This window comes from Miniopterus schreibersii, assembly GCF_964146895.1.
Source record: "Miniopterus schreibersii genome assembly, chromosome: 11".
Taxonomy (NCBI): Eukaryota; Metazoa; Chordata; class Mammalia; order Chiroptera; family Miniopteridae; genus Miniopterus; species Miniopterus schreibersii.
This window is the reverse complement of record NC_138111.1, coordinates 4,749,962-4,771,857: the sequence shown is the minus strand read 5'-3', so window position 1 is coordinate 4,771,857 and position 21,896 is coordinate 4,749,962. Positions and strand designations below refer to the sequence as shown.

At 55.6% G+C, this 21,896-nt stretch overlaps 1 protein-coding gene across 2 annotated transcripts in view; it reads right to left on the bottom strand.

The window, feature by feature from the left end:
* COL5A1 (collagen type V alpha 1 chain) overlaps positions 1-21,470 on the bottom strand; it is a 124,219-nt gene extending 102,749 nt beyond the window's left edge. Inside the window, exon 1 of one of the 2 annotated variants that reach the window (XM_081150536.1) lies at positions 20,904-21,470. In XM_081150536.1, the coding sequence (XP_081006662.1) occupies positions 20,904-21,027 (124 nt within the window). In that variant the 5' untranslated portion in view covers positions 21,028-21,470. The remainder of the gene's footprint in view (positions 1-20,903) is intronic. The other variant, XM_081150535.1, reaches the window with a different exon arrangement.
* Between the last annotated feature and the right edge of the window lie 426 nt (positions 21,471-21,896).

The following is a 21,896-nucleotide window of genomic DNA, read 5'->3' as shown; positions in this document are numbered from 1 at the left end:
TCTCCCCGTCATTCCTCAAAGGGCCATGAACACAACGGAACGCGGCCACAGACATCAATCCCGCGGGCGCTGAGACGGCACGGGCAGAGGGCGGGCGCTGGGCACACGGCGCTGCCAGCGGGCGCCAGGCCAGGAGCAGAGCCCGAGCGAGCGGTGGGGAATCAGGTGACTAATCTCGGCTTCCTCTGGGGTAATTTATCTCCTTGTTCTGGAGGAGAGGGGCAGGGATGGCCCCAGGTGCCAGATTCTGCCACGCTGGGGTTGGCCGTGAGCGTGGCAGGCTCTGCACCGCCCGCCTGCTTCCCGGAGGCCCAGAGGGTTGGCTGGATGCCATCAGGCCAGCTAGGGTCACACTGGCAGAGTGCCCTGTGCAGAGAGGGCAGTGCTCCGGAAGCCGTGCTAAGGTGGTAGGGCAGCACCAGACAATTGTGGCATGGCCCCAGCTTCAGATCACAGTCCCCAAGGGCTTGCTGAAATAGGCAGGCAGCCCCTGTCAGTCAGGCCGGCCTGAGCTGCTGGGGGCCTCATGCATTCAGCAGGTCCACTGAGCCCTGCTGCACTCTGAGCACAGGGGCCACACCACTTCTGCACTGACCCCCGTGTCATTCCAGGATCCAGGCGAAGCCTGTCTGCAGTGGCCTGAGCATCCCCAGCTGGCCAGTCCCCCTGAGTCAGAGGGGCTTCCTGCACCTGCTGGCGGGTCTTCAGGTCTCAGAGCTAAATAGACTGACAAGCTCAAAGGAACCAGGATACCCCAAAACCACGGGGCCTCAGTTTCCCTGCTATTAAGGGGGTCTAAAGTCAGGAACAGCTTCTCCTGGGAAGCCTCGGACAGCAGATGAAATCAGGAGCATGAACAGCTCTGGCTTCTCAGGTTCCTTCCCATCCTCAAGAATTAGGATAAGTCAAAGTGGCTCCAAGGAGAGAGCCCTTCACTTCCTAAACCTGGAGGACAGCAAGAGATCCCACTGTAAATAGTGCTGGGCCTCTACTTCCTGCGTGTCACCCCAGCACCCACCACAGCCTGCTCATGCCATGCCCTCCCCCACACTGGACTGGCAGGAGGGGCTCCTGGGGAGAAGCGCTGGACCCAGAGCAGATGCTCAGCACAGTGATGGAAGGAAACAACCAGTCAGTGAATGAAACCGACCAAGGAACAGAGGAAGGGAATGTGTCTTCTGTAGACTGCAGACAAGTTCCAGGGAGAAGACACCTTCTGGGGGGAGGTTTGGAACACCCCATTAGGATGTGCACACGCATTGACCCAAATCCCCCCTTTAGGCCCAAACCCTGCAGGACATGCGGGGCGGGGTCGTCTATAACAGCAGAGAACTGAACACAGGCAGACAGCCCTCTGTTGGGAGCTGGTCAAATACTCTGCAGAGGCTGGACAGGAAGGGGGAGCCAGACGGCCTGACATGGAAAGACGGCCAAGATACACCCTTACAAGAAACAAGGCACAGAAGCACTCCTAGAGCATGTCCCCTTGTGCTAAAATAAACAAACGATGTCTATGTGACCTGAGACCACACCAGGTGATGCATGCACAGAACACCCAGGCAGGGCAGGGGTTGTGGCCAGGAAGGGCCTGAGGCCTAGCAGGTGTCGAGGGGGCATGTCTGCCCATCACTCTCTCTGTCCCTCTATGTTCCACTATGTTGCCACAAAAAACTTGCACAATGTTATTAACAAAAAAGTACCAAAACAAAATTTTAAGTGTGGCAGTAGTTTTAAAATGGCCTCAAATTCTTTAACTGCCCATCAAGAGGCAGTGTCAATGTCCCCTCCCTGTAATCGAGGTGGGCTCTGTGCCCACAGGACCAACAGAACCTGATGGAAAAGATACGTGCTAGCTTACAGATCTAAGCTCTAAGAAACCAATAGGTTCCACTTCCTGTGTCTCTTGGGACCAGACACCATGCTGTAAGGAAGCCCAAGTGGCCCCTGGGAGGGTCCCATAGAAGAGAAACCCAGCCGAGCTCCAGCCAAAATCCAGGACGAACTTGCCAAGCATGGGGGGAAAATCGTCTTGGAAATGGACCCTCCAGCCCCAGGGAAGCCACTCAACCTGCAGCCAGTTTAGAAACGGCTGCTAGGCTCTGTTTTTAAACTTAAGCCCAGTTATCCACCAGGAGCCCTCCTTGGTAGGTATCTTCTTTCTTGGGGTCAACAGATCCATCTTAACTTTTATATATAATTTGAAGTAAGAATCTAAGTTTATTTTCTTTATTGAAAAAGACTATCCTTTCATCAATGAATTACCTTAGCACCATTGTAAAAAATGAACATATATATGTGACTCTAGTTTTGAAATCTACTTTGTTCCTTTGGTCTATATGTCTATCTTTATGTCAACACCATAACGCCTTGATCACTACCGCTTTAGAGTAAGTCTTAATATTGCATGAGACCTGCAATATTCTTTTCAAAATCATTTTGGTTATTTTAGGTCCTATGCATTTTCATATAAATTTCAGAATCATTTTTTCGATGTTTAATTTTTTAAAAGCCTGCTGGGATTTTAATTAGCATTGCATTGAATCTGTAGGTCAATTTTGAAAAAAAAAAAAAAATGATACCTAAACACTGTCTTCTTGGCCATCAGAATGGTATACCTCTCCATTGTTTTAGATCTTCTTTAATATCTCTAAGTGATAGTTTATAATTTCCAGTGCATAAGTATTTTGTGAAGTATTTCTCTAGGTATTTCATATTTTTGATGCTATTATAATGGTTCTTTACATTTCTATTTTCAACTGCTCATTGCTACTACCTAGAAATACATCTGACTTTCATGTATTGACTTTGACTCCTGCAGCCATGCTAAACCTTCTTATTAGTTGTAGAAGCTTTTTTGCAAGTTCTTCGGGATATTTAACATAGATAATCATGTGGTCTGCAAATAAAGAGTTTTATTTCTTCCTTCCCATCTTACGCACCTTTAATTTCCTTTTCCTAGCCTTGTTGCGCTGGCGAGGCTCACCACGCAATGTTGAGCGGGCGTGGTGACAGCAGACATCCCTGCCATGCTCCTGACCTTAGGGAGAAGCATTCAGGGTGTAGACTTTACACAGATGCCCTTTATCAGGTTGAGGACATTCCCTTTTACCCCTCGTTTACTGAGATCTCCTCATTATAAGTTTAAAACTATTACAAAGTGGCATCAATCCCAATTTTGTAAACGCAGACATAAAACAAATACCAGAAAATAAATACATCAAAATGTTCAGCAAGTAGTTTATCTGGCTGCACTTAATAGACACCATCAGTAGCATTATCAGCATGTAATAGACACCATCGGCAGTGGCAGCATGGCTTAAACAAGAAAGGAATTTATGATTAATTTTTATTTTCTCCTTTATACTTTTTTGAGCTTTTAACACTTCGATGATGAATGAGTATTGCTTTTTTAACAAATTAATGGAAAAACAAATGCCAATTAATGTCCGGCAGGAGATAGCATTATATAGGTACGTAGCTGTCCTCTCCAAGTCTACCTAAAACTTCAGGGGGTTACATCACTTCCCCCAGGACCAGAAGTCACAGACCTTTTGGTCTTTGTTTTGGGAGTGGGCAAGTGTCTAGCAGGCCTTCATAAAACTGAACCACACAGCACTTCTCAGGAACGGCCACATTTCCCAGAGTCTGGCATTTAAAGTGGGCCACCCCATGCCATGAGTCCTCGAAGGGCCCCTCGGCAGGCCCGAGGCCAGGTCACCCTTGCCCCCTTTTGGGCTGAAATGTGGACAAAAGGCCGATGTGTGTGCTGGCCCACTGTCCTCCTGGCACTGGCATCGGCTGGTGCTTGCCTTGAGGTTCCCGTTAGAAAAGACAGCTTTAGAAACAGAAGGAAACTGGCCCCTGGAGGTGGTTAAAGACCTATTAAATGTAGCAAAGCAAATAGCATGATAGATGAGGTTTACAGGAATATTTCCTGCTACAAATCAACGTCTGGCTAATGCATCCCTTACGAACCAAATGCATGGTTCCTCCCACAGCCCCAAATGGCACTGCGTTCAGAGCTCAGGCCGCGGGGTGACCCTGGGGGGCTCCACTGGTCCAGCGGGTGCGGCTGTGGTTCAAGTAGAAGAACTCTGCACTGGCATCTGCCCTCTGGAGGAACCGGTTGCATCACTTCCCCCAGGACCAGAAGGCGGTTTTGATGACGAGCTATGCAAGCGTTCAGATGCTCTGGACTATGACTCAACACCAGCTACGTGGACATGAAACGAGCGACGATGCTATCAACCCCCTGAGGAGGCGCCACAAGCCGGCGGCAGGACTCAGCGCAGCTTTCCACGGCCTCACCCAGGAGTCCGCACCACCCGCCCAGCCTAACTGCCTGGACCCCACACTCAGTAGGTTGATGAAGCCCAGTTTTGAGGTGTCCCTCTAGGCGGGGGAGCGACAGACTCCTCAGGTTTCACAGTCACAGGCTCAGAAACCTCCCTCAGCACCCCCGAGAGCTCCTCTGTACAAGAGTGCGTGGAGCTCCGCAGAGCCCACGTTACTGCTGCAAGATTCACGGGCAAGAGTCCACCCCACTGCCCCAGACTCGCTGGGCAGGCTGCTGCCCAAGGGAGAGCAGAGCTGTCCCTCCACGCCTCGGCTCCACCCCAGCCCGGGGAGGCTCTGCAGCACCCTAGACGTGAGCCCCACCCCCACTTTCACGGGCGAGGCCCCTAGCAAGCTCATCGACCAGGTGACAACTGCCTTGGTGGAGAGAAGGCCCACAGTCAGCGGGACCTGATGTCACTGTCCACAGCAGGGACACAGCAAACACAAAGATAGCTGAAAACAGGGAGGGAGACAGTTAGCATCTACTGATTGTCTATTAGGTTCTAGAAGATTCCCTTTTGTTCTCTGTAATTCTGACCTAAAACTCAAATGCCTGTGTTATAATTGTTATTAGCAATCCAACTTCTGAGAACCACCCCGTGGGCAGAGTGTTGTTCCATTCTCCAAATGAGGAAAGTGGGGTGACCCTGAAGGCCCACGTGACCTGGGATGAGCCACGGGCCCAGTGATGGCCAAGCCCAGTCCCAAGCATTAAATAACAGCTCCCGGCCAGCCCCCAGGAGCAGAGAGGGGGGAGTGACTGGCTTACAGAGGGTGGAGGGCCTCATCCTATCACATGGGTCCCCCGGGTTCAGTACCTGAGGATAACAGGGCGCAGGCGGTAAATTTAGGCTGGAGTGTGGCCTGGAAGACAAACGGCTGTGAAGTGAAAGGGCTCTGACCCTGCTGCCCTGATGAATCACCATCTAGGAATCCACCCTCAGGAGACAATCAGAGAGACACAAAGGGTTGACCAGGAAGACGGCCAGCCAAGTGTCATTTATAACAGACACCACTGGGCCTCCAACCTAGCACGGGGATGCTGGGATGCTTGTGTGAGGATGTTTACAAAGGTTGGAAGGACACGGGAAGGGTCTGTGGCTAAGGAGGGTACAACACTGGTTCTGCCCGTGAGCTCGGCATGAAAGGGGGAAACGGTGAGGAAAGGGCTGCGGGCTGTCCGTGTCCTCCAGAAATTCACATGGTGAAATCTGGCCACATGAAAACCGACCGTGATACAGGAAAAGGGTCCTCCCCCAGCCCCCATAATGAGAAAATGTCTGCAGTTTATAAGCCACCCAGTCAGCCCAAACAAGAAAAAAAAAAAGGCATCTTTATATTTCCCAAATTTGCTAAAATGAGTGCGCTTTACTTTTATAGTCAAGAGAAGTTAACAAAGGTATTTGGAAAATCAGTAGTTCTCTGAATCTATGACCAAATATCCTGAAATGTGGACTCTCCACCTCCCGGTTCTCAGGACGCGTGTATCTTACATTTTCCTGGCAGCTGGGATGCTTTCCTTGCTTCTCACACACACGCTCCCGCCCCATCCAGGTCCCAGCTCTGCTGGGAGCCCCAGTTTCCCTCCCTCATCCCCAGCAGGCCGAGCCATGGGCCTCCCTCCTCCATCAACCCCCGCACAGCGGGGAGAGGGAGGGGATGGGAGGGGGGGTCTGCAGCTCACCCAGCCCCCCCCCCAGTGCAGTCCAAGAGGGGCAGCCTTAGCCTGTGAGGTGGAAGCAGGACATCCTGAGACACCATGTCTCATCAACGCACAGCCACTTACGGTATCAGACACTGGGAAATGGCCCGATGCCCAACAATAGGAGGAGACACTTCAAGCGAATTAGCCCTTCATGGAGGTCGTGGAAGAGCACGACGCCTTCCTGATAGCGCGAATGTCCAATCGGACTGTGCCCCCTCCGAGGCCTTGGCCTTCCGGGAGGGCCCGTGGGGGACAAGGCCCCTGGCTGAGTGGGACTGTGCCGCTGTTTCCAGACCCGCCACCAGCATGCATTTCCTTCCATTCTTCACCCTTTGTCCTTAGACCCAGTTGAGTCTGGGCTTGGGGATCATGGGTGATTCTTATTTTCTGTGTACTTTTTGTATTTCCAAAATGACTTCAATGAAATGTATGCTTTTGCATTAAAAAGCATATAAATAATTAAGGAAGGAAGAGAAGGAGGGGGGACATGCTCAAGGAGAGGGGTACCCCTCTCTCCACGAGTGGCCGTGGCCTCCCAAGGGACAGTCTTCCCTGCCTGGTGCTGCCGGGAGCCCTTCACACTGATCCCGCCCAGTGTCCATCCTCTGAGTGTCTGAAGCGTGTGCCCTCAATGCCCCGGCAGCATGAGCTCACCCCCAACCCCAACTGCAGGCAAACCACCATGAGGCCATGTGGGCCCGGCAGCCTGGCCCCAATATGCCCTCTGAGCTGCTGAAACCCGGTGCCAGCCCGCCCCTAGCTCGGCCCATGCCATCAGCGCTGGTCTCCATCTGACCTCTGACCCCCGTGTTGCGGGCACTCAACTCGCACTGCTTTTCCTCCCAAGGGGTGGGGGGAGCTGTCACGAGAACAGGGCAGCAGAGGGAGGGGAGACTGGCCTGGACTGGGAAAGCCAGGGGCAGCTGAGCACTGGCCCCAGCACTGCAGCCCAGGTTCCCAAGGCCTCGGGTCAGCCTTGCTGGGCAGGGCCGCCCCCTCCCTGGGAAAAGGCCAAGAGTCTCTTGAGCAGCGTTGCTCCTGATCCGCCTGGCACGGCAGAGCAGACAGTAGGTGCCCAGTACATGCATTTCAGGAAGGCAGTCTCTTCCACCACCCCCTTGGCAAAGCCGTGCCCGGTGCCTTCCAGGTGGTAGCTGCCCACCAAGGCATCTGCCAGGTTTAACCCAGAAACTGTGTTTCCAGTGCATTTCCAAGCAGGAGCTTCCCAGGGCGCAGGGCCCGCAGCAGGTGTGTGCACACAGGTATGAGGTTCAGTTTGCGAGCTTCTCCCGTTGCAATGACTCCAGAGATCAGAGCTACAGACCTAGGTGCTGGATCCGCGGCCCAGCGAGGACAGGGTTAACAACAGAGCCAGGACTCCATTTCCCAGCTATAGGGGCTCACAGGGGTACCGCCTTCCATCCAAACTGAGGCCCCACAGCCCCTCTTCCCCTTCCAGCCGAGTCTGGGAACAAGGCTGGGGAGAGAGGGCCAAGGGCCGCGATGAAGTGAGAGTCCCAGAAGCTCCTCCAGCAGGGCTCTGTCCCACACCAGCCCTGGGAATGTCCCTGTCGGGGAGGTTGGGCAGGCCCTGGGCAGGAAGCACTGTGCACCTGGCCGGTGTCAGGGGGATGCTGAGAGCTCAGCCAGCCCAGCTGGCACGGCCCGCCTGGAAACACCGGCCCGGAGCCTCCCAGGGCGCCAGGAAGACACACTGGAAAGGAAAGATCTGGACAGTAAGCGAGGAGTCGTCAGAGAAGAATGTGCTCAGCGTCAAGCCTGACATACCCCAGAGGTGGGTGGCTGCTCAGAACAGCAGATGTCAGGGCCCATTCCGGGGCACAGTTATCACTGGCTGCTTTACTACCGGAGAAATCAGATCAGGAGATATTTTAACAAGTGACTGGAAAGAGACCAGACTACCCCATTTCAGAAGGTGGGGTTTTTTTGTTTTGTTTTGTTTTATTTTGTTTGGCCAAGATATTGACCAGGCATCAAAGTTTATGGGAAAAGGCACATGCCTAGAGCTAGTGCTTTTGTTGGGGCTTAAATTCAGCACTGGGAAGGCTAGATCATGGAAACCAAGAGGCAAACACAGAAGAGTCAGCCCAGACTCTGCAAGAGCAGCCACCCCAGGGAGGGGGCTGCTGGCTGAGTGCAGGTGAGAGAGTGGGAGGCGACAACCTGGAGCCATCCATCACCCCCTGGGAGTCCTGGAGATCAGAGCAGTTCAAGGTAAGGGCTCAGGGTGAAGACGGGGTCTGAAGAAGGGTGGGTGGAGCTGACGGTATTTAAAGAATTCCAAAACAGGGCTGAAAGTTTCTGGAAGTTATCTACAGGGTAAGAGAATTAATCCTTGGATTAAAGGAACCTAAGGCAAAAGGGCCTGGAAAGATTCATCTGGAGATATTAGAGCTAAGAAGCAGGGTGAACACCGGGAAAAGCATCTGGAAGATGAAGGGATGGGGGGGTGTTGGCAAGAAGAGGGGTGCTGCAGAGGGGTGACCCGGGAGCCACAGGGGCCCATGTTCAATTCTCAGGTCTGCTTTCCTTGTTAGCTGAGTCACCTGGACAAACTCTCCCTGACCTCACGGGGTTGTTGGAGGCAGTAGGAAGTCAGGAGTCTAAAGCAGCCAACACACAGGGGGCCTTCAGTGCCTCAGCCAGCTGTGTGCCTGGGGGACTGGAGACGCCAGAAATCAGGTGGGTGCTCACACCTGCTTAGGCACACACGTCACACACACACATCCTGCCACAATCTGGTCATTTGCTTGGGGTCCCTTGAGAGATCTGGGTGGTTCAGATTGCTAAGTGAAGACTAGTGGCTCATCGCCTAGTCCAGATTAATGTCAGTGTGGGACAACCAGCAGAGCCCTGAGCCCACAGACTCCAATCCAGCAAACACTGCTGGCCATGTTCCCTGGACCGAGCACCCTGACCAAATGCCAGAATGGCCCTGGGCAAAATCTCAGTTTCCTGTCTCCTCAAACCTCTCTAGGGACATCAAGCCCAGACTACCCACCTCTGCCAGACAGTGAGGTACCCTCCACCCACCCCCAAGATGGCCCAGGCCTCCTCACGTCTGCCCACCCTGCTTCGGAGAGCCAGCTCAAATGGGGTCAGCCAACATCCTCAGAGTTTAGAAAACACCTTCAGGTCAACCCCACAGCTATTTATTGAGCCCCTCCTATGCTGCAGACACTGAGAGATACAACAGAAATCCAGAGAGACCCCGTTATTGTGGAGGTCTAAACTGTGCCTCCTTAAATTCTCACCACAAACTTATGAGGTAGACATCTCAGCTCCAATTGACACATGAAGAAACTGAGGCATGGGAGAAAGATGACTTTTTTGAGGTCATACCAGGACAGTGCTGAAGCACCAGACCCGAGGCCATGCCCAGGTTTTCATAGTGTCCAGTGGAGCTGGGGTGCAGTATGGCTCCTGGCCTCTGGGTGAAGCACTCCCAAACCTTGGTCTTGAAATTTGACGTGCCAATGTCATTACAGTGAACAGAATCCCACTGTTCGCTATGGATTCTGCCTACTGAAGTGACCTACAACTAGAAATGTCTAGGACCACATATGCAGGATAAGCCCTATTCCCTTGATTTTTAAAAAATTGAAATTCCCTAACTTTTCCCAGTAGAATCCATCTGGGCCATGCAGTGGGGGTGACCAGAGTAGCAAAATTTCTGAGGGATCTGACAGTTCTCCAGGACTCATGATCCTTGTTAAGGGAAAACCAAGAGTAGAACTCCTTTGAGCCTGGTCCTTGGAAAGCCTTCGGGCTCTCCCTGGGTTCTCAGACTCATCACAGGCATTTTGCTAATATGAAAAGGGGCAGGCTCCAAAAGCGGGCCTCGGGGCACTGCTTCTCTCAGGGTTTTTCTTTTCTGAAATGCTGATGGTTTAAAGATGTGGATCATGCCTGGGTCCAGATTCCTTCTTAACCAGCTTAACTCTTGGATCACCTGATGGATTGCTCAGCCCCACCCTGCCCTCAGAGGGGGGCGCCCTAACGCGCTCCCCACCCTATCTGCTACAACATTTGGCTTGCTGGCACCGATTCGCACACATCTCTTTCATCGTATGTCAACTGATGTTAAACAGACAAGACCTACCTGGCTATAATCCCTCTCCTATCACTCTTTCCTTCCCACTAAAATGGAAAAAATGACTCAGAGCAAGGCAGCTCAACCCTATATACACACTCTGCTTGCAGCTGGATGCAGGGCTCAAAATCTAATCCCACAGATGTCATCTGAGACGTGTGAGGATGACACCAGGGGGCCCAGGACTCAGGTGGCTTTGGAAAGTGGGTACCCAATGACAGGGACCAAAAGCACTGCTTTCTCAATAGACCAGGCCCCAGCATGCGCCACTGACCGGGCCCAAGGAGACAAATGAGGGAGGGAGGTCACCCGTGGTGGTCCTCAGGTCTCACCACACCTTCCTTCTCTCTCAGCCCCCTGCTGGGATAAAGACCCCAGAGAAAAGGGAAAAAGTGACTGTGCTTCCGAGGAGGCGAAGACCCCACCTCACTCAGACTCTAAGCATCATGCCTGTTCCCAAGAGGTTAAACAAACCAAATTTCTGTGACTCCGATGCTCCAACTCTGTACTAGCTGTGGGGCTTCTGTGGGCCTGTAAAAGGGCAGATGACATCTCTTACCTTAGAAAGATGTCATCAGGATAAAACAATATGTGAAATGAAAGCACTAAGGGGGAAGGAAGGAAGGAAGGAAGGAAGGAAGGAAGGAAGGAAGGAAGGAAGGAAGGAAGGAAGGAAGGAAGGGAGGGAGGGAGGGAGGGAGGGAGGGAGGGAGGGAGGGAGGGAGGGAGGGAAGGAAGGAAGGGGGGGAGGGGGGGAGGGAGGGAGGGAGGGAGGGTGGGTCCCAGAGAATCTTATTCTTTACCTTCAAGCTAACTGTCTCCCTCGTGTGTCATATGTTCTTTCTACTCTAACTCACTTTTCAGCTGTTAGACTCAGCAGAGGCCTTGGAGAGTTCCGGGGACCCCAGGGTCCGCAAGGAGCCCAGCTGCCCCTCACCCCCAGGTCCAGAGCCTGACCATCCCTCAGCTGACCTCCTCCTGATGGCAAAGCAGTGGGTGGAGCCGAGAGCCTGCAGGACAGTCAAGTGGACCCCTGCCCTCCCTTCTTCCAGTTCTCCAGGCTGCAAAAGAACCCCCACATGTGCCTTCCCACCCTTGGAAAATGGCCTTCCCAGTGTCTGTAAACCCTGCTCCCAGGCCAGGCAGCTGTTTGTAATCGGCCAGGCCCTGCCCCAGGAAGGGGAGGTGGGAGCCCGTCCACATGGAGGGGCCCATGGCACTGCAGGGCGTGTGAGGACAGGCTAATGGAAAGGGGGGGTGGGGGGTGGATTGAGGCCTGGCTGCACTAGGCCTCCTCTTGAAGCTCACCTTCCCTACCCCTCAGTCCCCCTGGCAGAATAACAGCCTTCCCTTAGGAGAAGAAAGACCTCACCCCACAGGGAGCACCTCTCTCCCCTCTGGGCACTCATCCCCTTGTAGGTGCCCTCCCACCTCCCATCATTTAGGCTGAAACCCCGCACTCAACCTGTTTCAGGTGAGGGAGGAAGGATGGTCCTTGAGGGGCCCTCCCTCACACACGCCCTCCACTGATTTTGGTCCCTAGGTCCTCCCGGAGGAGTGGCATCACTCATCAGGGCCTGCCCACCGCTCCGCCCACCTCTCCACCCACAGGCACCGCACCGCACCACCCACCGCACCACGCCCATGGGTCGGGTCACGCCCGCCCCTTCTGAATGCAGCCCCAGCACTCAGAGCGCCCAGGTTGCTCCAGCGGTTCCCAGCGTCCAGCTGAAACACGGCCATTGCCCACACGCTACTTTCTGTGCTAAACGGCCTTTATGTAAACTCTGAACCTAAATCACAATAGTAATTCCCTGGAAAGTCACCACATTTAGGAATCCTGTTTCCTGCATTTCTCTCCAAGGGAGTGCTCTTGGCCCCACCTCCTCGAGGTTAACATGTCCTAAAGGTGTGAGAAGATGCAGTGTCTGCGTGTCCTGCTTTGCATAAAACCAACCGGGACACGGCAACTCTTTGCTCAGAAACAAGAAAGCTGCGTCTACAAGGAACGCTGGACACGGAGGATGTGTCTTTCACCTCCTGTCCCAGGAGGAAAACCCAGAAACAGCACAGAAAAGGAAACGGGGGGCCCTAGGCATCCCAGATTCTCCTCAAAGAAAACAGAAAACGGGGAAGCAAAAGAAAACTAGCAGCAAACACAGATCACGGTAACTTCACCCCCCAGAGAGAACATGAGGATGGGAGAGAACATCTCCCCAAAGGGTACCTTGCAAACGTTGCTCCAGCACCCAAATCAGACTGAACTCTGGGCACAGGGCTGTGAGGCAGCTCGTCTTTCCTGCTCCCATCCGCCTCACTGCGCCTCCTGTTCAGGGCTCTGGGCCAGCCACTTCTCCCCACGCCACTGACCCACGTGGACCAGGGCCCCAAGTGCCCTTCTGTTCCCCCAAAGAAGAAATCTTTGACATTTACAAGACGAACCCACAGCGGAAAAGGCGGGCACCGAAGGGCTCCAAGGCTGCTCTCACCCTTGGCAGGGGCCGTGCACCTCTTTATGAAGCGCAGGTCTCCCACAGCAACCAAAAGCTGAAGCTGTGAAGCCCCCTCCCCTGGCTCTGAGATGGCAACTTCCATCGGTACACACGACAGTAACGACCCACACAAAACGGGGGCAGGTGTGTGCTTTCCACTGGGAGGCTGAGGGCGACTGTCATTCCTTTCTGCCAGCTGGGCTCGCAGAGCCTCCACTTACATACCTGCAGAATGGGACCAACCCCACCTGGTCCACGGTTGGAGTGAGGATCATGAGCACTCCACATGTAACACCCCGAAGCGATCTGGCTAAATACCCACAGGAGCCAGAGGAAGTGCCCCGGGAAAAGTGCCAAGGGATGCCTCCCTTCAAACTCACCTAGAAGCCACACGCCCTGGCAAAGCAGGCTCATTTCAATTGGCCAGAGCCCCATGGTGCTGGCAGCTGCCTCCCTCTGATTGGCGAGCACCCACTGTTGCTGTTGATTGCCTCCCTCCGATTGGCGAGCACCCACTGTTGCTGTCGATTGCCTCCCTCCGATTGGCGAGCACCCACTGTTGCTGTCGATTGCCTCCCTCTGATTGGCGAGCACCCACCGTTGCTGTCGATTGCCTCCCTCTGATTGGCCAGCACCCATTGGTGCCGGCAGGTGCCTCCCTCTGATTGGCGAGCACCCACTGTTGCTGTCGATTGCCTCCCTCCGATTGGCGAGCACCCACCGTTGCTGTCGATTGCCTCCCTCCGATTGGCGAGCACCCACCGTTGCTGTCGATTGCCTCCCTCCGATTGGCGAGCACCCACCGTTGCTGTCGATTGCCTCCCTCCGATTGGCGAGCACCCACCGTTGCTGTCGATTGCCTCCCTCCGATTGGCGAGCACCCACCGTTGCTGTCGATTGCCTCCCTCCGATTGGCGAGCACCCACCGTTGCTGTCGATTGCCTCCCTCCGATTGGCGAGCACCCACCGTTGCTGTCGATTGCCTCCCTCCGATTGGCGAGCACCCACCGTTGCTGTCGATTGCCTCCCTCCGATTGGCGAGCACCCACCGTTGCTGTCGATTGCCTCCCTCCGATTGGCGAGCACCCACCGTTGCTGTCGATTGCCTCCCTCTGATTGGCGAGCACCCACCGTTGCTGTCGATTGCCTCCCTCCGATTGGCGAGCACCCACCGTTGCTGTCAATTGCCTCCCTCTGATTGGCCAGCCCCCACTGGTGCCGGCAGGTGCCTCCTCTGATCGGCCAGCGCCCTTTGGGAGCTGGCAGGTGCCTCCCCGTGAATGTCTGGCGCCCAGGGTCTCGCAGGTGGCTCCCTCGGATTGGCCCTATTTGCTGGTACGTGTCTCTCTACCTCCCACCTTGCACTGCACTGGGGGCAACTGCCTGTTCAGGGGTCCGACGCCCTCACTGCGCCAGAAGCTCCTGTAGAGCAGGAAAGCTCACCTGTTGCTCATCTGCGCACCTGCTTCCTGTGCCCAGCACAGGCCTGACTCGAGTCGGAGGCCCACAAACGCTTCAGGCAGAGCTACTGTCACTCGCAGGTTCTCTACACAAGGGCCAGCCTCTCCTGTGTTCCGTCTAGATCCCTCTACAGGAAAGAAACTCCTAGGAGCCCAGATCACCACCCTAGGCCCAGCGCCCCTCTTCATTACCCCCCACCACCCTACTGCCAGCAGAAGGGAAGACAATCATTCCCACTTTCCATTGAGGTTAAAACTCTTTTTCATTGTGAGACTGCTATTTATTTCAATGCAAGGGCCAGAGTCTTTACATTTAAACCACACTGCTACATACACACATTCTGATATCATTTTGTGGCATTTATTTTTTCAAAAAGATTTTATTAGAATCCCTATGACCAAGATGCTGGCAGGAAAGAACAGAAAAGTGAATTTCCTCAAAATAACACAGATCTAGGAAAAAATAGGGGAACCCCCATTTCCTGCGCAAAGACATCGCAGGAAGCAGGCTGGATTTCTGTACAATGAAGCTCTGTATAATGAACTATGGAGAAAAGTGGGTCAGACTGCGGTTCCATTTCTTAGGTCTGAGTCACCAAAGAGTGGCAACATTTACTCCGAGTGTGGGGTTATTACTTAGGTTGGGATTCTGCCAGAAAAACTAGTGGGTGAGTCGAAGCTGATGAGATGACAGCTTAGACTATGTGATGTGTATAACACAAAGTTACTCCATTACCCACGCCAGGCACCCGCACACATCCATTCATTCATTCATTCATTCATTTTACAAACTTCTCTCCAGCTGCCTGGGGCTGGCCTGGCTCACACAGCGTTGGAGCTCCACCTGTGCCCACCCTGGAACGCACCCCTCCAATGCATCAGTCGTCACCCCGGTCATGTCCAGGAGGTAGGATGTGGGCAGGTCCATCCTATGTCTGGACCCCAATTGCTCCTAGTAAAGTGGAGGTGGCCTGAGGAGGACAGGGAGGAGCGTGGGCAATGTGGTGCGCCCACAATCGCCCAATGATGTGCCCCCATGCCAGAGGTCAGAACCATAGAAGTCAGAGTGAGAGATGAGTTAAACTCATGGGGGGACACTGTCTGTGTCATTTCTTCTCATGCTTACCCCATGTGGGAGGCACTGGTGTGACTGTTCATTAGAAAAGGAGAGACACACGGCCAGCCAGAGACCAGAGCCAGGAGCTTGGTGCCTGTCCCCAGGCCCCCTGCCTTGTGCTGCCTTGGGGCCCAGGAAGGACATAACAGTGATAACAGGGCTTACTCTGTGCTTCCTGCATGTTATACATTTGAACCCTCACAGAATGTTTCGGGAGTTACCATCATCACCCCCTTCTTACAGCTAGGGAAACTGAGGTATGGGAAGCTAACTGCACAGCAAGTAGGAGTGGTGCCAGGACCCGAACCCTGGCCGCCTGCCCCTGACCATTGCCCCACGCCCTGGGCTTCATGCCGCATCCCATGGCGGAGGCAGCTCTGCCCATGAGAAGGGCCAAAGCCAGGCCCGCCTTCGGGATCTCAGGGCCTCCAGCTGGTCCAGAAATCTTCAGACTAACATTTGGCAAAGTGCTGACACCAGCAAAGCGGATTATATGGAAATATAAATAGAGGGGAGGCAGAAGCCATAATATAACATTGCCCTCCTGTGAGTAAAAAAAGACTTGACAAATTATCAGATCCAGCTGGCCCAGCTGGCCCTGCGGCAGGACCCACAGCCTCGTGGTGGCCAGCAGGCTCCATGGCCACGTTTCCTCCCTGCCTCGCCCAAACGGCAGGGTGGGACATGGTAAGGGGAGAAATGTCGTTTTGACAGGACCTCCTCAAACAGCATCCCTGCCTGCAGGAGCACCTCGGGAGACCATGTGTATACATGTGCACGTGCCTGCATGTGCACGGGCACGCTCATTCACGCGTGTATACCCACAAACACACACAGACACATGGGTCCACGTGAACCCACACATCCACACATGCACGTGCTCACACACACACATGCGACCTCAAATAGGCTTGTGAAACATTCCCACACATGTTGCCTCGTGTGACCTCTACAAGACAAGAAATATCTGAAGGGTGGGGTAACGGGGCAGGCTCTGGCCAGCACCCCAGAGGAAGCAGACCCACCAAGCAGATGAGGGGCCGAGGACAGTGAGGGAGCAGCCAGACCCAGTCGGCTTGCGGACAGCAGAGCCCTCGGGGTCTCTCTGTTGACTGGAGCCTCCAAGGACGCACACACCTCCCCTGTGGTGCTCCTCCTGAACACTTACACAGAAAGTGGATTGTAGCAACACTGTGCCTCTCCTTTTTGCAAAAATGCCACCAAAAACAGAGGCCAGGTGCTCACTGCATCTCAGGCGCCCCACAGCGCTCTTTCCAGGTGTCACCTCAATCAGCCTTCACAGCCACCCTCAGAGCAAGTTATCTGATTTTCCCCGTTTTCCAGAAGGGAAGGCTGAGGCCCAGTGACTGGCCCCAGACCAGCCAACCCCCAGCGTCTCTCAGAGAAAGAGAAACTCAGTGTGCACTGACTTCTCAACTGCCCACACTGCCCCTGGGGTTTGACATCTGGTTGCCAAGGGTTGTCCCCTCCCACACCCAACTGCCTGTCACCCAGCACAGGGGCCCCCACACTCCCAGCCAAGGCTGTCAGTGTCTTCAGAACACCCAACCTCACAGGCAGGGGTGGAGAAAGGGTTAAGGACCCCCCAGGTCTCCCACTTTCCCCCTTGGAGACTCCCTCTTTCTTACAGCAGCCACTTCTGCTGGCCCAGCTCTCCTAGGACAAGCGTGGAGCTGGGGACAGCCTGTCAGCCAAGTTAATGAGGGGCTTTCCAGCAGAGAGAAGCAGCCAGGCCCAGAAGAGTCCTGCAGCAGAGCCCAGAATGTCCTGCCAGGAAGGAGGGAGGGCCAGACTAAACGCAGAGGTGGATGAGGGGACCTGCTAAGGAGACACTTTGGTGCACTTCTGAGATTGAAGGAAAGGGAAGATGGGGAGGGGAAAGGCCAAGTTTAGGGTCACCTCCTCCAGGAAGCTTCCCCAGATCTCCCCAATGTAGCCGACCCTCCTGGACTGCTTTAAAGGGACACTGGGCATGAAAACGACAAGTGAAATGAGCCATGTCCACATGTGTGCCTCCCGTTTGACTGTAAGCTCCTGGAGCGAGGACCTGCCACCTTCACCTGTATCTTTAGTAACCCTCCAGGCCAGGGTGCAAAGGCAAAAGGCTTCAGAGGCCAGCAGACCATGCAGGTGAGAGAAGGGCATGGTTAAAGACAAGGAGTGGTGGAGACTGCAGGCAGCCGGTGCCCCTGGAAGGCATTCCAATAAAAAAGATGGAAGGAAGGGAGGAAGGGAGGGAGGGACGGAGGGAGGGAAAGAGGAAGGAAAGGAAAGGAAAGGAAAGGAAAGGAAAGGAAAGGAAAGGAAAGGAAAGGAAAGGAAAGGAAAGGAAAGGAAAGGAAAGGAAAGGAAAGGAAAGGAAAGGAAAGGAAAGGAAAGGAAAGGAAAGGAAAGGAAAGGAAAGGAAAGGAAAGGAAAGGAAAGGAGGGGGGAACTGAAAACCTCTGCTGGCCAAACAGAACCCTTCCCCACCCCAGGGCCATATTTGGGCTGGGCTCCTAGGCCTGGACTGCAGCTCAGGGCACTCACTGGGCCTCTCCTAGGGGCTCCCAGGGGATAAACGGATGTAGAGAGAAGGTAAAATCCTGACAAGTCAAAGGCACTGAGGCCTGGCCTTGCAGGGCAGGAAGAAGGGAGAAGCTCACTCGGGGCCCAGAGGTTAGCAGAATCTGGGGCCCCTGCTCCCCCATTCCCGGGCCTCTCAAAGCACCAGTCAGCACCTCCCTGACTGAAGGCTGTGTGAGGGTCCAACGAGATGATGTGGGCACGGGGCTTAGCACGGCCAGGCAAGTGCCAGCAAATTCCTTACAATTGTTCCCATGTGCAATGGTCTCCGAAGAGGCAGGAACCTGCCCTGTTCTAGGTGAACCCAGTGCCTCAGGGGTCTAGTGACTTATCTTTGACCCTCCAGGGCTCAAAGCTAGTCTGCCCGCCATCACTGTCACTGTTATTAAGTGGGGCTGAGAGCAATGGGTGTCTGTTCCCCACAAGCCTCTGCTCCACCCAAAAAGGTCTGTGACCCAGGGATGAGGCAGGGACAATGGGAGACAGGGCCAGACAACCAAAAGGCAGGGGCGGGGCAGGCAGGCATCAGCTGTGCTTGGCTAAGGGCGTGGCCGTGGTGAGAATCCAGAAATATCTGAAGGGTGGGGTAACGGGACAGGCTCTGGCCAGCACCCCAGGAACAGGCCTGAAGCAAGCGAATCAGAGAAGGGACTCTGAACCTCGGCCAGGGGAAGAAGCGCCTGCCCCGGGCCACTGCTGGGTGGTCATAGCTGCTGGGCAGTGACCACAGCTCCAACCTCTCCAGCCACCAAAATCTGGAGCAGATGCGGGAAAGGGCTTCGGAATGGACTTGGCTCCCAGCTCCTCCCACCGACTGTTCTTTTATGGGGAGAAGCGGGGGGGATGGAAAGGATGTCTTCCCAGCCAACTTGATTGAGTCAGAGGAAATTTAACCATTTGATCTCAGTCAAGTCCCACCAAACTTGGACGATTCTTCCCACAAATTATTGCAAAAAGCAATCACGTGACTGGGTCCAACCAATGACATGTGGAGGAGATGACCTCAATTTCCAAATATTGGGGTCATGTTTCATTTCACATACTCTCCTTTGCCCGTTACAATGTTAAACGGCCCCAAATGCAATCTTACTTTTCATTCCTACGCACACGTGGCCAAGAAAAAGGTAGGAAAAAGAGCCATGTTCAGAGAAAACCCAGAAAACATCTGGCACACCCCAAAACGGGGAGGAGGAAAGGCGCCGGCTGATGACCCCTCCCGCCTCCCTGCGTCTCAAGTGGACAGCCGCCCTCTCTGGCCACATACCCAGGATGGCTCCAAATGGTCCCACCCTGGGTGGTGGAGAGAGGTCAGTGGACCCCGCCAGAGAGGTGACTTCTTCACGTGCTTCTAACATCTTTTAGACAAAAGCAAAAATGTCCAGCTCCACAGCCAGGGTCCACCTCCAGGCTTTGGCTTCCACGGCTGCCCCTCGGTTAGGAAGGGAAATCAAAGAGGAAGCAGGGGAGATGGGCAGGGGACAGAGATGGGGAGCAAACAGCCAACCCCAAACCCGGGCAAATGCATGCTCTGCACACTGCGCAGCCAACGCGCCCAACCCCAGTTTTTTGGGGGTGACAACTCCCCTGGTCAGTTCCCTCCCGAGTTCCTGAGACAAAGCCCAACAGAGGAGCTGGGGCAGGGCTAAGTCCCTGGGTGCCATGGGGTCCCCTGACCACATCCCCACCCGGATGAACACCACTTTCCTGGAGGCTGCTATTGTCCCCCACATTCACTGGACCAGGGAGAAACAGAGCCAGCTAGCTCAGGCTTGCGGACACCATCGTGGCAGCCCAGGGGTAGACCCCAGGTCCCTGTGCCAGGCAGGCTCCCCTCCCCTCCCCCAGCCCCCGACGGGCTGGATACCCTGACTCCTGCTCACCCTCCTTGGCCCAACAAGCACTCACTGCGCCAGGAAAAAGGGGAAGACTATCTTCATTGGCAAGTAAAACATGGAAACTGATTCTTCCCGCATATCTTCAAATTACAAAGCAGAGAAGGGGAAGGTGGCGAGGTGGTACCTTCTCAGGGGACAGCCAGCCTGAGCCCACTGCCCCATCCCTCTGCCTGTCACTTTTACCCATAGCTCTGAGCCTTGTCTCCCCACCTGTTAATGGGGACTTGGGTGACTTTCTAGGGCCTTGGGGGCCAATGTTCGAAGGCGTGTGAAGACCCATCCTGTAGGTAACCAGCAACGATGATGCTTAGAAAGCCACTGTCCAATCAGGACGCGGGGTGGGAGCTGCCACGAATCCTGCAAGCATTCGGTCAGCGCCAGCTCCCACGGGAGAGGGCTCCTTCTAAGGGCAGACCTCTGGCGGAAGGAGCCTACAGCTGTACATCATATAAACCGCTGAGTCCAAACTCCAAGGCCATCTCCTGGCTTTGCTCCACTGACTCGTCTCTGGGGGCAAACCCAGGAAAAACCTGCCTGCCAGAGAGTCAGGGGGCTCGGGTGGGATTAGGAGCAGGGCTGGTCCACCACCCTCCAGGGCTCCCAGGGCCACTGAACACTTAGGTGGCCAGGGCTGCAAGAGGCCCAGTAAACCTGACGAAGCAAAGAGCCAGCGGGGTCTAGAGGCTGAGGGACAGTGCTCTTGGGGGCAAGTGCAGGGCTGGGGGCTCAAGCTTCTGGGATTCCCCACAGCGTCCCCCACCCCAAGAATTGACAGACTGCGACTCTAGGGGGCGACCCTTCCCGGTTTTCAGGAGAGGAAGTTCTGCAGGGCTGTGCGGGCCAAAGCTGGGATGTGAGACAGAGAATGCAAAGTTCCTGAACAAAAAAGTTTGACGGTCTCGAGGGCAACCCTCTGGCTGATCCCACACGCAGCCGGCCCCAGGTTCGCGGGACAGCCCCACCCGGCCTGCGCGCTTGGCGCGCGCGCGGGGCATTGTGCTGGCGCGTCTCCCTCTCCAGGGCCCCCAACTAATGGCATTCGGAGTCTTGGCCAGTGCATTCCACAGCCAAGGGAGGAACGCCGAGCGAGCGCGGAGAGGCCAGCGGCCGGCGCCCGGTGACAGCCGCGCCCGGCCCGCGCCGCGTCCCGCAGCCCCGCCGGCGCCCCTCGCGCCCGGGCGCACCGGCGCCCTTACCTGCGCGGCTCGGAGGCGGCGCCCACAACAGCAGCAACAGCAGCAACAGCGGCGGCGGCGGGGACAGCAGCTGGGCGCCCGGACGGAGCGGGCTGCGCGCTTTCCAGCGGGTGTGGACGTCCATGCCGGCGGGGCGCGGGGCGGGGCGCGCGGGGACGCTCGGAGGCGCGGGGCTCGGCCCGGGCGGCGGACTCGGCGGGGCGGTCAAGACCTCAGGAAGTCATGGGGAGCAGGCGCCGGCCCGTTCTCTTTGTGGCAGTGGCTCTCCGGCAGGGGTCTGCGGGCGCACTGGCCCCAGGGCAGGAGGGCTCGACCTTGGCCCGCGGGGCGGCCGGACCCCGTTCGGCTCGCTAGCCCTCGCCTCCTCCAACTCCTCCGACTCCCGCTCGTCTCCCCTGGCCGCCGCCGCCCCGCGCGACCCGTTCTCCGTGGGCGCTCCGCTCGAGTGAGGTCCTGAGCCAGCCGCGGGGACTAGGAGTGCGGACCTCGCCTTGGGCGCCGAGCACTTTTTTCCCGGGTTCCTCCCTCCCTCTCTCCTGGAAGGCACCCGAAGAGGCTGTCGATCCCCGGAGCCCGCAGCAAATCAGAGCCCGGCGCTGGGCTCGGCCAGACCGGCCCCCGCCTCCCACTGGGCGCCGCGGGCGAGGGGGTGGGGACAGCGGGCGAGTCTCGGCGAGGAAGGGGCTGGCCCCGGGCGGGAGCGGACGTGGGGCGGGCTCGGCGCCCCCATCCCTCGGCGAGAGCGCGCAGAGGGGCGCGGGCCGGCCTGGGAGCCCCGGGCCCACCCTGATTCCACTCTCCCTGCCCCAGGTGCCCGCACCCAGCCGCCTTCCAGGAATTCGTGCGGAGGGGACCCCGGTTTGCTCATTTCGGGTTTTAAAAAAGAAAAAACTTGCAGCTCACCCCGCCTAAGTTTTCTTTTACTTGGAGGAGTTCAGAGCTCCTCTCCTGGGTGGAGACTGAACTCCCAATCCAGCCAGATCGGGGCGCCCA